This window comes from Rhinolophus sinicus, chromosome 9 (assembly GCF_057876585.1).
Source record: "Rhinolophus sinicus isolate RSI-liver-muscle chromosome 9, RSI-T2T, whole genome shotgun sequence".
Lineage (NCBI taxonomy): Eukaryota > Metazoa > Chordata > Mammalia > Chiroptera > Rhinolophidae > Rhinolophus > Rhinolophus sinicus.
Genome location: NC_142509.1, coordinates 26,682,374 through 26,698,443, shown reverse-complemented (window position 1 = coordinate 26,698,443; position 16,070 = coordinate 26,682,374). Strand labels below are relative to the sequence as shown.

The window sequence follows — 16,070 nt, the reverse complement described above, 5'->3', positions numbered from 1 at the left end:
AACAGTCTTTCCCTGAAGATCTCCGCATGGGGAACACTTACATTTTCTGTTTGTTCTATCTCCTACTTCCAGGAACCAGGGTTAAAATTAAGCTCCCTGGGAACACGCTATCTATGGAAGAGCCCATCTCCTGGCCCAGGTTTTTCTCATTTTGGTACAGTGAGTACAAGAGCTGCTTAAAAGAACAACCAGGAAGATTCCACCCCCAGGCAAGACAAACGGGAAGGAGGAAGGAACCCTGGGAAGGAGCCGAGTTCTCCCCGCTGGCCAAGGTAAGGTTCTGCCTCTTTTCTTGTCTCCTACGTTTCCCAAGTTTTCTACCTGGATCTACTGTATTCCATTTGTAATCTGGGAGTGGAGGTGGCAAAGCTTGATAACGACAACAACAAGAACAAAAAAGCCACCACCTGCACCCCTGGGATCGTCCCACCTGTAATGGATCTATCGGCATTTGTTTCCAACAATCAAATTGGAGGATATGATTACAGTATTTGAGTTTCTGTTTTTTCGGCATCACTGGGGGAAGGCGTGCTTTTCCGTTGTTTGCTACCTGTTGAATGAATGTCTCTTTAGGAGGCAGGGACTCTGACCCACCCTCCAGACTCCCGTCATCCCTTGTGGCTCTGGCCAGCCTCAGCTCATTCGGCTTAAATTATAACTAGTCACATACAAGGTCATCTTCCTCAAATAGGCTGATATCGTCTAGAAAGCCAGTTTCCTAGCCAGGGACCCTGTACACACAGGAAATGCTCCATAAATGATTTTGAATGGCGGGAAGGAAGGCAGGAGGGGAGGGTAATGTCCCCTGCTTTTCACAGACCATATCTCCCCGAAAATAAGACCGGGTCTTATATTAATTTTTGCTCCAAAAGACGCAGTAGGACTTATTTTCAGGGGATGTCTTATTTTTTCATGTACAACAATCTACATGTATTTAAATACAGTCATGTCATCTTCTGGAACATCGTGATAACGTACTAAATGTGTCTGTCTGGCTGACGATCTTAACTGGGGCTTATTTTCGGGGTAGGTCTTATTTTCGGGGAAACACGGTAGCTACCCTGGAAGTGTTGGCGTCAGCGGATGGCTGGCCTGAGCAGGAAAGCATGAGACCCCACCCTCATGCTGTGCCTCCCTCCTGGTTATGAGGACAAAGGGCACGTTACCTTATAGTAGAAACGGGGGTCTCGGAGTCCCCTGTAGTCAGAGCAGCCTCCAGGGACAGAGCCCCCAGGCTGGCCCGGCTGCCCTTGCGGGAAGATTCCCGGAACAAGACAGTGCCAGGGTCCTCATCAGAGGAATTGTCATCAAAGGAGCCCAGGATGAATTTGGTCATCAGCTGCTTCCTGATGTGTGCCTGCTTCTCATCTTCTTTGGAGAGGGGTCTGGCTCGCTGGCCCTGGAGCCTGGCCGGCGAGGACTGGCCATTGCTGTCTGGGGCTTCCAGGCCTTGGGTCCCTGTACCATTGGCTGGGGAGGTATCACCCGAGGAAAGGGGTTTTTTTAGGGGATTCCGATGTGGGGGTGGCCGGGAGGTTCTTTGCCAACAGGCATCTTTGGGGTCTTTGTGGGAGGCCAGCTCAGCTTGGTTAGGAGTCTTTGGCAGAGAACTGTTGTCGCCATTCTTCTGTGGTGGCTCTCCTGAGCTGTCGGAAGCTGGAAAGGGCTCCTCGCTGGGGATGAAGCTGGCCTCTGGGTTATTCTTGGTGACTGGCTTGGAGTCCGTCATTTTCCCCCAGATTTTTAACCAGGAAAAGGTCAGGCAGGAGAAAATCAGACAAGATAGAAAAAGAAGCAGGGTCATTCATAAAACCTGTAGGGAGAAAAGGAGAGATGTTGTAGGGTCTACATAATTATTTCTCTCTTAGCGGAGCTATAGAGGGGCAACTGGAGTTCCGTGCATTCAGCTGAGAGAGCTGGAGGGGAGAAGCACTGGACAGAGAGTGGGGCAGGGTTTCTCCTCCCGGCTCTGCTCGCACCGTGCTGTGGCCTTGAGCACATTCCTTAACCCCCCGAATCTCAGCTTCTAACCTCTGATTTGGGTTTACTAGCACATGCTCACTGTACATCATAAACATACATGTGAGAAAGAACTAAATGTGATCATGTCTGTTAAAAGACTCTGCCACAGCATCATCATATCCAATAAGTGGAAACAATCCAAACGTCCATTAAGTGATACATGGATAAACATAATACAGTACATACAATGGACTGTTACTCAGCCATCAAAAAGAAGGCAACACTGACACATGCCACAACGTGCCTGAATCTTGAAAACACTACACTGAGTGACAGAAGCCATTCACAAAAGACAGCGTATTGTATGAGTCCCTGCACATGATATAGCCAGAACAGGCAAATTCATAGAGCTAGAAGATTGGGTGTTTGCCTAGGGCTAGTGGGACAGGGGTAACAGCTAAAGGATTCAACATATCTGTTTGAAGTGCTGAAAATGTTCTAAAATTGATTGTGGAGATGGTTGCACAACTCTGTGAACATACTAAACACCATTGAAATGTACATTTCACATGAGAGAGTTGTATGGTATATGAGTGTCTCAATAAAGCTGTTCTGAAAAAAGACTCTTTGGGGGGCGTCCGGTTAGCTCAGTTGGTTAGAGCGCAAACTCATAATGCCAGGGTGGCCGGTTCAATCCCCGCATAAGCCAGTGTGAGCTGTGTGAGCTGCGCCCTCCACAGCTAAATTGAAACAACTAGATTGAAACGATTTGACTTGGAGCTGATGGGTCCTGGAAAAAAACACACTTAAATAAAAGTTTTAAAACAAACAAAACTGAAAACAGGGACAAATACATGAACATGCGTACACCAAAACTTTCGGAAGCCCAAGCCTTGCTCTTATCCCCAAGGTTTCTCAACCATTGCCATGTGGGGCTGGAGATTCTTTGTGGTGGGGGCTGTCCTGTGTATCGCGGCTAAGCAGCATCCCTGGCCAATACCCACCAGATGCTAGTAGCACACGACCCTCAGTTGTGACAACCACAATTGTCTCCAAACATTGCTAAATGTCCCCAGAGAACAAAACTGCCCTCGGGTAAGAATCACTCGTCTTCACTCCTACGCCTACTCCCTCCCTCCCTCCCTCGTGCTTCTAGATGGTGAGGCGGGGAGCTGCCGGGACAGGGTCTATTTCTTACTCACCTCTTTCTTGCACATAGTAAGTCCTCAAGAAAAGCTTTAAAAGCATCAGCAAGAAAGGTCAGAGTCCCGAAATTGCTGGCTTACCCACGCCCTCAGGACAAATTTTGAAATTAGTAATTGGCAGATGACATTGTCAAAAATGTTGCAAAGGCTATCCTGGCTTTCCCAGAGGCTCCAACACGTTAGTCCTACATCCTCTCCAGGCAGGAGGGCAAGACAGGATAGAAGGGCCACTCCCCTGTAGCGCCCTCTGCTGGCCACACGGGCCAAGCACTTTCACAATTCCACATCCTGCTCCCACAGCGCGCTCTGCCTAGCCCGCCGGGCCTGAGTTAACCAGCGGGTACAGATCTCCATCGTGGTAACACTGACGACAAAGTGTGGAAACAGCCTGTTCTCTGGTCTCCCCTGGCTGACTCGGAAGGCCCTTGGGGACATGAACCAATTGGCATTCATTTCTGGATCCCTGTGCCCAGCTTGGTGCTTGGTACGTGGTAGGGGCTCAAAAATTGTATCAACTGAATGATAAATCCATGCACACACATCGAGCACCAACTGACGGCTTAAGGCCAGCTTGAACTTTGATTTCAGGGCCTCCTTTCTGAAACCGTATCAGGAATGCCAGGGGAACAAGCTGGGTGTGTCCATGGCAGTTTTGAAGTTGAGTGCCAACCGGGACACCTTACGCTAATATGACCAATGTCGGGCGCTTTTTAAATGTGCACCTTTGCCACTGTGAGATGCAAGAAATAGTGAGTGTACAAGATTGAAATAAAAGGCATCCCCGTGCCCCAGAGAGAAAACCACTTGCGTTATTGCTGAAAAAAACCAAAGAGCAGCATCAAGGCAAAAAGATGCTACAGTCGTTTGGGACTTAGGAACCCTGAGCATGTGTTCTTGACGTTGATTGCCACTGGAAAACCAGTCAAACTGTTCAAGTTTCACATTAGGCAAGCGCTTTGGGAACTTGCTCAGGAAATCCTGGCGGGCTGAGGGAAAGCATGGCTGACTGGGGCTGTGGATGGAAGGATGGATCGGTGGTATATGGAGACGGGCTGAGCTGATGGGCAAGATGGAGAGACCCACACGTGGTAGGCGATGGAGCGATAGTGGGTGAAGCTGCCAAGCTCTACACTGGAAGCTCTAATGAATGGCATGACCAGCAGTTCTCCCCAGTTTGCCCCCCGCCCCCTCACTCTGCAACTCCTTGAAGATCTGCTGTCATTCTGATAGGGGCCAGTAGATCTAACACCCCAAACCTACCTTGCAAGAGTTATCCGCACCAAAAACCTCAGGGTCTTTCCCTTTTCTTTGCGGAGAAATGATAGGGGACCCCAAAGTCACTACATGGGAACTTTTCCCAAGCAAGTACATCGAGATAAATGGGGGAACTGTTTCAGAAAGTTCCCAAAGAAACACTTTGAGCCTGAGTTTCCTCATCTATAAAATGGGGACACAAATTCTTGCCCCATTTTCCTGCCTCACAGTTGCTCTTCAAATGACATAAACATATATAGCATTTATACATACATAAACCATCAAGATTAGAGAATGTCTCCAAGCTTCCAACAGTTTGATGATATTACTGCTATGCTCATTACTTTAGTCCCATTTCACAGTTTGGTAAATTGTGGCTCAGGGAAGCTTGGTACCTTGACTTCACTCAAATCCAGGCCCAACACCCCTACTTTTCCCACCTCCCTACCACTGAAACTGGCTATAAATTAATGCCATAAAATGGAGGGTGTTACTATGAGCACGTGGATACGATCCTAAAACCAGATACCTGGCTGTGTACATGGAAGATGGCATAGTGCAGCGACACGTAAACCCACAATTCCAGACGTGCAGAGGAGTCTAGGACGACATTACATGCAGTTGATTCCACGGGCAGGAAAGGCCAGATAAGTCCTTCCAGTGAGCCTTGAGGACCAAGCTGTGGCCCTTCACTGAAATAACCCAGCTGACCCGAAAACCAGGCACTGGCCAACGCTATTTTTATTTCTTGCAAAGCGAATGCAAGCAACAGCTGCGGGGTGCCACACCAATCATGGCCCCGGCCATAACAAATGCAGGACACCACTTGGCTCTAACAAGTGCCGGCCAGCAGCCAAATGAGGGCTTGAGAACGAGGGGGTCATGAGTTTGTTTTTCCAGCTCCTCTGACCCACATCCATATCTGGCAAGGTCTTTGAGGGAACAAGAGGCAGAATGTCAGCAGTTCACCCAGCAATCCCGTTCCACACTCGGACTTTTCCTCCCACCAACATGAACTCCCCAGAGCTTGTTGCCACTTACCGTCACTGCAGACACAGCCACCAGCTCCATTCTCATGTGGGTCTGACTGACTCCCACAGAGTGACTAAGGGAACCGGCCGGGCCCGTGAAGTGTCACCTTTCAGCAGGAGGCTGGTGGTGTATGCATCAGGCCATGGGGGAGGAGTTTGGACGGCCAGTATTCCAACACGGTTAAGTTTCCTACCAAGTCAGCCATGCAGTACATGCCCTTATTTGTCACCTGCAAATAGAAGCCGTTCACGCTCCTTGCCGGGCCCTCGCCTGGCCTTAGGCTCAGGTATTTAAGAGGCTTTCTACGCTCTCAAGGGCTCGCTGGCCCACAGGGTCACCTCCCTCTGGCTTGCTACACTCCTGTCCTTAGGCCTACTTCTCTACTCATGCAATCACCCCCTTGCCCAACGCTATCTCTAGAGCATGTTTAAAACACTCCCATAATCACCAGAGCCCCGTATACATAGGAAAACTGGATTGAGGGCAGACCTTCGTGGTCATCTGTCAGACACCTGCCTGGAAGGGAAGGTGAGTCGCAGCACAGCCTGGGTTTGGCCAAGTTGGGCATGACGGGAAGGGAAGCAAAAGCCTGGACGAAGAGTGGATGGTCAAGGACCCCTCTGCTGGCAGGCAATGGGGCAATAACCTTCTGCGAGTTCAAATAATGAAGGTGATAACAGCACCATGTGAGGCAGCCAGTGTTCAAAGCTGACTTTGAGGTGGATACCTTAACCTGTATTCCAGCCCAAGGGTCGGGGGTGTCACAGGTCACAGTGTTTCCCAAAATGCTGCCTGCTCCAACCTGCAGCCTAAGGGGGGGGGGGGGCACTTGGCAAATCCGGTGTCCTTGTTTTATAGATGAACAGAGGCCAGAGGTCACACATGAAATTAGTGACACAGTCACATCCAGCACCAAGGTCCCAGCTTCAGGCAGTGCTCCTTCTAGATCGAGGCATCATTCTGTCCTCGGGCACCTCACTGGGTGCCCTAGAAACTGACCTGCGCTTACATCTCAGCTCTGCCGCCTCCAAGCAGGGTGAGCCTTGGGCAAGTTCAATACCCTCTCTGAGCCCCAAGGGGATCGTATGCAAAGTAGGGTAAGGACACACCTACACGGCGAAATCCCACGGGATCATTCACACAGGGTGATGGGCGCAGCTCATCTGAGAGACTGCGCTGAGAGCCAGGGCAGGATGTCACCCACCGCGACCCTCTGCCACCCACAGAGTGTGATCTCGGTCATCACGCCCCCTCTCTGAACCTGTTTCCCCGTCTGGAAAATACGCATCCTCATCCACCTCATAGGATGTTTGGGAGAATCAAGCAAGATCCGTTTAGTCCCTGAACACAATCTTCCCTTTCTTGGTGCACCCAAACGGAAAGAAGGCAGCAGGCCACGGGGAGTGTGATTCTGCTGTGAGAGTCCTGCTCTACAGATGCACTTACAGTTGCTTAACGGGCACCAGTGAACCCCTGGTCACGCATGAGGGCCGCTCCCTAAGGATCACCCAGCCTAGAGGGGACAGGACCTGTCCTAGGACTCATTTCGGCTTCGCAGAGCTCCAGCCATGAGCTGCTTGGAGTAACACTGCAGGGCAGACACTTTTCTTAAAGGGCAGAAATCTCTGGGGTGTCAGCATGAACCAGGCTGAACTAACTTGTCACCGTTCCCTGATCCAATGGGGATATTCCCAAGGACTCTGTGTGCATTTGGGGCAGGAGGTGGAGTGGGGTGGGGGAGTGTCAGTTTTTACGTTATTCCCAGAGATGTTTTGGAATGCCAACACAGGGGTTAAAGAAGAAAGGAGACGTCAGGAGCGCGGCAGGAACAGGAAGTGATTCCTAGTAAATCACAAGGAGTGTTTTGTTATTAGTGTCTATTGAGCACAGTCTGTCAGAGCCACCGCGTTACAAGCTTTACATGCGTCATCTCAAATTGTCCCTGCAACCCTCGGCAATAGGTACCACTACTCAGTCCCCTTTTATAGGTGGGGACAGGACCAGTTACTCCCCAAGTTCGCACGTTTAGGACACAGGTGGCCTCACTTAAAAACCCACCGCTCCTCACCCTCACACTTTCTTGCTCTATACACAGAATTTCTCTCCATAAGCCCTGAGAAAGGGCTCAAGTCAGTGGACCTGAGAAATGACTGTCAGTGTTTGGTTTCTTAGAGCTGTAAGCTTGTTCTTAAATCTGTGTCCACTCCTAAGGAACACAAATGCAACCAAGAAATAAATAACAAAACTACTTCTCTGGACTTGGAGAATTCTTCTCCTGGGCAAGGTTTTGGGAGACACAGGAAGAGTTCTGCCCAAATAAAGCAAAAGCCTTTCAAATCAAGATCTAGCTTCTAGAATCCCAGAATCAGGAAAAGCCACATCTGGAAGGCGGTTTGAGAGAACTCCATCCACAGATGGAGATGGGCAGGAGGGAGAGCTAGGAGAAGGAGATAGCTGCTCTGGGGCTTTGAAGGCTGAATAGAAGTTCACCAGGTTGCTAGGGGGCAGGACAGCTCAGGCAGAATTAGTTCTTGGCACCACGCTAGATGGTGAGTTAATAACTCTAGTGACTAAAGTAGAGCACTCTGCCAAAGGTGCTAAGCCAGGAGTAGCGGTTAGCAAATTGCTTCTATTGTGAAGGCTACTCATTTGTTTAACACTTTTGTGTCTGAAGAAGGTATGTGACAACCTTCAGGTCACAGTGGAGGGCAGTGTACTGCCCTACAAACTATAAGACTTAAGAAGGCACACAACCTGGTGTAATCCTAGCACCTTGACTTTCCCTGCGATTGTGATCAAGGGTGCTCGTGTGACGTCATGCCTCCTTACCTCAGAGGACAAATGCTCTGGGAGAATCGCAACCCTCACCTCTAAGAAGAGACTGTGCCCTCTGTTACTTTCTAACTACAAACACTAACTAAAGAGCCCTATACTAATAAATAATACCACCACCACCTTCCATTATAACGAGCCTCTGTTATCCAGAATCTCATGTATTCCTCACAGCAGCCCTACAAGTGAGGTAGTATCCTTATCCATTTCACATTATTATCATTATTATTATCCCATTTCACAGATCAGGCATGAAAAGCCGTGCCCAGAGAGGGGGACTGACGTGCCCAAAGTCACACAGCTTGGAAGTACATGGAATTCAAGCCCGCTCTGCCTGACATCAAAGCCTAGATTTGTAATAGATGGAGGTGAGTGGGCTGGTGATTCAATTAATTAACTGGCTATCCTCTTAAAGGGGTGGAATCAGAAGCCTGCAAATGAGATCGGGGAGTCAGCAGTTCTCAAACTTATCACATGTCAGAGCATCTGGGTCTCTGGAGAATCCCAGCAAATAGTGTTAGCATAAGGATAAAATAGCTACATCAAGTGGTCTTGTGTCAAATCCCAAGCCACTCGATCCTGGAGTCCAGGAGGTGTGCAGCTCCGGGGGCCACTGATTTGGGAACAACTTCAGGGAGGAAAACACATTTGAGAAAAATCTTGTGAATTTCAGTTTTTTTCCTCAGTCATGAAAAGGCCCCGATTTCCAAAAAGTCCCAGGGTCCTCTGGGAGTGCTGACCCAGGAAGGTGCACTTCCACGGTGCCCGGCACACTACAGTTGCTCAATTAACGCTTGGTGAGCCAAACCAAACTTTTGATGGGGTTAATCTGGTGGCCCAGGCAAAACTGGTCTGAATGGTTCCAGACCAGCCCCTGCCGTGGAGACGTGCAAAAGGAGCGGGTCTCCTACCTCCAGTGGAAAACTTGTTCCACCGTCTCAAAGGCTAATCCGGATCATCTGTTCCAGCAGCATCTCCCATGAGTCATCCCTGCAGAAACTGTCGCAGTGGACTGTCCCACGTGCCTGAGGTCCGGGGCCCTTGCCACCTTCGCAGATGGAATCCCATCCTCCCTCCCCTCTGTTCCTTCCGTGCCAGGAATCTGCCTTCTTCAACCATTCACTCATTTGTCAGAGGGCATTTCCTGGGCATCTGCCAGTCATGGTGCCAGCTACTGGCGACACGGAGCAGACAGCATAGGAATGGTCCTGCCCGCGAGGGTTTACCATCTCGCAGCCTTCCTTAGAGCAGAGTGGGGAAAGCCTGCGAAGGGGTTGGAGGGGCATTTCCAACAACAAATTATTCTAGTTACTATTGGAGCCCGTGACCCATTTACTTCCAAGTAGAGAATATATTCAGGGTTGTCCCTTTAATGTCACTCTCACCCATGATTTAATTTGAAAAGGTAGCGCTTCAGTGAGTCCAATGGAAGTGGCACAAAAGTTGGGCTAACTGAAGAGCGTGGCTGTCTTCTGGGGCCCCAGCACAGGTGAGGATGCTAAGGTGTGCTAAATCCTGGGGAGATTGAGAGCAGCACTTCTGGCGTGAAGCTGACCTGGGTGGAGACTCTCCTGTTTGTCATGACTGACCAGACCCCGTCATGGAAATTCTCCAAACTTTGGTTTCCTGGTCTGTGGAATGGAGTAAATAACACCTGCCCCCTAGGGTTGTCTTACAAACAGTGTGTAAACACCTGGCGAGCCAACTTCTCAATAATTGAGACCTCAGGTTTCCTGCTGTGCCCGTCTGGACTGTCCAGTACAAGGAGTCCTGGATCCCTAGAATAAAGGAACACAGCCTAGCTTCCGGGAGAACCATCATACTCTACGGGAATGAGTTTGCTGTTATAACACAGACAGGTCTACTAGAATAGAATGGGAAATGCACATGAAGTTTGCAGATAACAAGCAAGATTTCTGACCATGCTTCCAGGCTTCCCAGGTACTCTCCTCTGAAGTAACGATCCCTAAGTCAAAATTTGGGGGAAGCTTTAGAATAAGGGATCCCACAGTTTCTACAGGAATAAGATTTTGAGAACATCTCCATTTCAAAAGATTAAAATGTTATTTCCCCATAATGATCGAGTATCTCAGGTAATGTCACACTCTCATTTCTATCTCTGATCTAAAGGTGATCAAAGTAGGAGGGAGTTTACACAACACCTGAGCAGAAGCAAATAAACCTGCTTTGCATAAACATAAAATGCCTTCCCCGATTCCTCAAATAAAGTTAGGGATTGGGCATGTGTGCCCCTCTGATCACCTGGCTTAGAATTGGCTGGGTCTTTCCATTTCAAACTCGGAGAGGTCAGTAAAGAAATCACGTCTTAGGGGCAGCCAGATGGCTCAGTTGGTTAGATAGAGCGTGGGCTCTGAACAAGGTTGCCGGAATCATGGGATGGTGGGCTGTGCCCCCTGCAACTGAAGATTGAAACCGGTGACTGGACTTGGAGCTGAGCTGTGCCCTCCACAACTAGATTGGAGGACAACGACTTGGAGCTGATGGGCCCTGGAGAAACACACTGTCCCCCAATATTCCCCAATAAAATTTATTTTTAAAAAAAGAAATCACTTCTTATAAAGATCTTCCAAGACACTCTTAGAAGGAAAACGTTTACAACACAACATCTACACCTTTCGGTTTTTAAATGGAAAGACCCACTTCCTGGGAACTCCCCTCAGTCCTGGGCAAATCTGGGCGGTGGGTGATCCTATCTGTGGAGAAGCCCATCTTTGTTCAGATAATAGTAATAATGACCAGTGTGAGAGGTACCAGGTGAATGCAAAGAATCAGAGGTCTTTGGGAAACAAGGTCTGGGGCGTTTGACACCAAACTGTGCACAGCAGCCCCCTCTAGGAGGAGAGACACACAAAAGGATAGTGCAAGGAGACACCCCATTTTCTTCTGTGCTGCTTCTTTACTCTGTAACACGTTTTTTAAAAATTAAAGGAAATCGTGTCTTTCTAGCAACTCAGGACCACTATAAGTTTTTTACTCTTAGCGTCTGCTTTTTGAAGAAATGAGCAACACTTTGAGCGATCGGACAGCTATGAGAAACAGAATACTTTGTCTTAAGTTTTGGGGGCAGAAAACTCCCACAGAACTAGGTAAAGCTAAAACCCAAACCATTCCAGTGTACGGAACTGATCAAAGTTCACACAGGGATACCCAGAAACATAACCATTTATAGAAGTAAAGAAAGACCTTTCTCCATCTGTATTCCATTGAGCCGTTCAGATCAGCTTCCCGCAAACAGAACAGGAATCGCTGTTCCCCTAGAAACCCTGCAAGCAGGCTGCTCGTATTATGCACTGAATTCCGGTCACCTGGACGCTGGCTTTATGTCCATGACCTCAGGGAGGGGTGAGCTCACTTACCATGTCTCTCTCCACCTTTTCTTTTCCCAAGGCCTCTCAACGGTGCATTCAGCATTACATTTTCCAGGTTCCTTGTTTGTCGATGGCCTAACTCTAAGCCGGCTAGCTGCTCCCTGCCGTGACTGTAAATGTCACTTTTAGATTAACTGGCCCCTGCTGTTTAAAAATATCCTGGGCGCACTTAACCTTCAATGCACCAGAGTGGTAATAACCCAGGCGAAGGGGGAAAAGATCCAGCACCAAAGCATTCGTATGGTGTTTTCCACCTTTCAGTCCTGTAACTTGCTTTATTTCAAAATTCTTAGACATCTAAGCCACGACGCATCCTAAGTCCAAGTTGTCGAAGGCACTAGAAAGCCACTGGGTCCTCCTATGACACGCTGCAAATTAGCTGCATACAGGTTGGTGGTGGTTTGGAGAAATGGCTTCTGGAACAAACCCCCAGTGAATGGGTTCCGTTGATCACTATCAAAAAGATCACCTAGCTTCTCTCCCCGGAAAAGATTTAGTAAAACCCTCTCAATGAAAACGCCACTTAAAGAAATGTGTCCCGTTTCTTAGGACTTGGGCAAAAACAAAACCGAAACAGCTCCATTCCCATTCAGGGTTGGCTGGCTCTTGCTAGGGCTGGGAGGAGAAACCCGGCGCATGCTGCCACCGTTACAGAATGTTCTGCCACCTGGGGAAGGCTGGTGGCATGTGGGACAAAGGTCACCTTCAGGTCCAAACAGAGCTGGCGACAGGAAAGCAGAGGCCACACAAAAGGGTATTGTGCTCCAGTAGACCAGTATGTGTCTCACTAAATAGCAAGTGGAAAAACCTCCAAGGGAGCGGAACTTAGGCAAAACGGTTTAAATGGCCTGTGCCAGGTGCAGCCTTCATCCTGATGGAGAAGCTACTTCGTTTATGGGCTTGTTTTCCAAGAAGGAAACGTCCTCCAATAGTGGACTTCTTGGAATTTTCTCCACTGGACTCACAAGTAGGAAGCACATATCTTGGGTCCTCTGGAATCCTCAGTGTCATCCGCTGTCACCTGGGACAGTGCCACATCCGTTTTACAGGAGTTGAGGATGAAATAACGCAGGTGGAGGGCTGGGCACAATGCCTACAGGCCTTGCGTTCTTCATTGGCAGCCCCTACGATTGTCGTTAGCTTCTTTATCAAGACTCCTTCACTCGAGAGTAGCTCGTGCAATCCTTTCAAAGAGGTACCTCTCAAACGATAGACATGACCTTCCGTGTTTCCTAAAAGAGCCATCTGGGACTCAAGGAAACATTTTTGAACTCCATTTAAAATTTCTCCCTGATGATGCCATTTAATTCTGACCTGGGCAGAGTTGTCAATAGTGGCAAGACTATTGGGCTTTGCGATCGGGTGGATGTGGGTTCGAATCCTAGCTCCGTTACCTGTGGCTTTGAGCAAATGGCCGAGCCAGTTTCCTCATCTCACTACTTCACCATATGGTTGAAAAAGTTAAATGAAACAACATACATTGAGCTTCTAGCATAGTGGCTTGCACATAACAGGCACTTAATAATATCTTTCTAATGTAACTCCTTACTTTCAAAAGGACTAGAAACCATCCCCCGCCACCTCCCCCTCACCCCCCCTTCCACCTGCCACCTCCCGCCTCACTCAGATGAAGGACTCTTTCTGGTGGCTCAGCTCTTCCTTGACACTCTCTAAGGCACAGGTATTTTCTAGAAGCCAAGTGGAGGGCTTGAAACCAAAGTTACTCATAAGCTTTTCCCACCAAACACAATAACATTAGTAGAAAAACATATTTCTTCAAGCACATCTTAGATTCAGAAAGTCATACATATCAACTCGTTGGCTAAAAAAAACCAAAGTGACCACATGACTTAAGAAAATAGGGCATCTGGAAAGAAGGTGCCATTCCTACCGCAAACCAGACATTTTATAAAAATACCTGTCTCCTTCTCCCCCTAAGGGCCAATTAAATCAGAATTCCTGTGAATGGGCCTGGAACGTTTCCCTGGATGGTGAGGCTTGAGGAGTCCTAACTGTCTGAAGCCTCTGGACCCCCTCTCTGTCACCACACTGAGAGGGATGCAAGAAATACACAACTGTAAGAACACAATATATTGACTTCCTGGTTTGCCCCACTCACCAATATCTGCATTTCCAAACATACTTTAAAAATGTAAAAAAGGTTCCAACAGAGATAATCAATAAGATACCTTCAGGTTGTGAGACCCAGATCAAAAGTGTCAGGAAGACTCTAAATAGGCAAAGAGGCTGTCTCCATTGTCGTACATTCCAGTCTTTTCTGTTTGAATCACCACCAGCCAACAGCCAGGACCCTCCAGAGAAGAAGCCCAGAGCCCCTACCTTGTACATCTCCAAGGTCTGACAAAGATGAAACGCCACCGCCACACACAGACACACCAAAAAGTTTGCTTCTCCAATCCAACTCTCAGACTTTTCATGCCAAGAGCCAACCGAATCAGAGAGTGAATTTTAAAAGGGAGAGAATGCATTATCTTATCTGATAATGGAATAATACTAACAACATGCTAAAGTCTAAAAAAAAAAAAAAGAAAGAAAAAAAATTTTCACGTTCCCCTACCTTACCCTGCTGGACTCCGATCACACAGTGACTGTCACGTGATTATTTTATCACTTGGGGTTCCCAGGACAACATTTTGCAGTACTGACTTCCTTGTGTTTCCAAAAGCCCTCAGCAGGTACTCTTCTCCTTGCGTGAGAAGGGAGGAAACGGGAATCACTTTTGGCCAGGTACTTACATGCTCCCACAGTGAGCCACGCAGAACAGTGAAGACAGTGGGAGGTCACAACACACGGGGCTCATTGCTGACGTCTGAGTGGCAGCACCTAGGCCCGTGCTGCCTGATTTGTTATGACTCTCAAACTAAGAGTGGATTTTACATTTGTTAAATGCTTGGAGGAAAAAATAAAAAGACTACGACACGTGCAAATCATATGCACTTCCCATGTCAGTGTGCGTAGTTTTATTGGTCCTCGGCTACACCTGTTCATTTACATTTTGCCCATGGCTGCTTTCTCTGCGACGCACAGTGGTTCCCAGAGACTGAACAATTGACCATCTGACACTTTACAGGAAAAGTATGCTGAACACTGATCTAAAAGGCCACAATCCGCCTTGTATTCATTTTGGCAAACCCAGTGCTATTATTGCAGCAAATCCAAAAACGTGAAAAAAAAATTACAGCTGCATAGCTAAAAGTTCATCAAAATGATTCTTGTTCCTAAAAAGATTAGCGATTAAATTTGTATTTTTGGGGGGGTCAAAGTCATAGACCATTTAAGATGCTGTTGTGTTCTGTTTAAAGTGACACCGTTCTTTCAAGATTCAATGTATTTTTTTTAAATAATGAGTTTGCATTTTGAATTCTTTATAGTAGCCCAGCTTACTGCTTCCTCACTCCTCACAGCACTGCATTGGGTTGGAAGTGTCAAAACCTATCGGATACAGAAATATTAGCCCCTCTTTTATCCCTTGGATAAGGGAGCCCTTTGTAATTCTGAAGAGAGGACCCCAAGTTACTAGAGGGCAAATGAAGAATGCATCTTTGTTCTGTCTTCCTCTGTGAAAGCCTGCTTGCTGACAGCAGAATGTGGGATCACAAGCCCTTCTCCTCAAACGTAAAGAAACTAAGGCCCAGAGGGAAAGCCATCTTCTCAAGTGAAAGTTTCTAACGCCCTGCTTTTGTAAATGTCTGTACTGGTCTAGGTGTCCTTACCAGACGCATCCTTTCTGGCCCACTTAAACACAGGCACGTGTTACCAAGCCCTCCCGATCCCTTTTACTTCCTTCTTCATCTGATACCAGGCGAGTCCAGCCTTTCGTCGTGATGGGCCACCCCTGCTATTACAGCCAAGCGCTGGCAGGTCAGTGGGCCACCGGGGCGTCTTCCCAGTGCCCTGCCTTCACACTACAACTCCAGAGTCCCAGGAAAGAGTCTGGAAACACTGGCAGAGGGAGGGTGGGGAAAGTCCCCTCGCACAGTCCCCGGGCTTGGCAGGACACGCAGCCATGACGGACGGGCATGCCGAGATCCCCGCAGTTTTCCAGCCACAGCGGCCCCTTCAGGAGCTCAGCAAACCCTGACCCCTTCCAACCTCCCCACTGCGCTTGGGCTCGGGGCGCAGCTTACGGCTGGGGTAGGGCCCAGCTCAGAGTACCCTGGCCAGGGTCCTGCTCGCGCCCCTCCCGGGAACCCGGCGGCCCAGGGCTTACCGAGGCCTGGCGGAGGGGTGGGCGGCTCCATCCGGGCGGAGGGAAGGGGGCGGAGGAAGGAGGGAGGGCAGCACGGAGGCGGCCCTTCCTGCCCACAACAGTTGCCATGGCTACCAGAGCCCAAGGGCAACTCAAGGGCGTTCGTGGATGTTTCCCCCCACCACC

General features: G+C 48.6%; 1 protein-coding gene across 16 annotated transcripts in view; it reads right to left on the bottom strand.

Moving 5' to 3' along the window:
* The window catches only part of ACACB (acetyl-CoA carboxylase beta), a 107,845-nt gene extending 91,908 nt beyond the window's left edge, over positions 1-15,937 (bottom strand). For 2 of the 16 annotated variants that reach the window (XM_074321656.2, XM_074321664.2), the window contains exons 1-2: positions 11,663-11,798; positions 1,167-1,813 (exon numbers count right to left, since the gene is read on the bottom strand). In XM_074321656.2, coding sequence (XP_074177757.2) covers positions 1,167-1,804 — 638 coding nt within the window. In that variant the 5' untranslated portion in view covers positions 1,805-1,813; positions 11,663-11,798. Of the gene's footprint in view, positions 1-1,166; positions 1,814-5,462; positions 5,596-11,489; positions 11,599-11,662; positions 12,272-14,014; positions 14,036-14,252; positions 14,388-14,430; positions 14,539-15,905 lie in introns of those variants that run through there. The other 14 variants (XM_074321667.2, XM_074321671.2, XM_074321666.2 and 11 more) reach the window with 12 other exon arrangements.
* Positions 15,938-16,070: the final 133 nt, after the last annotated feature.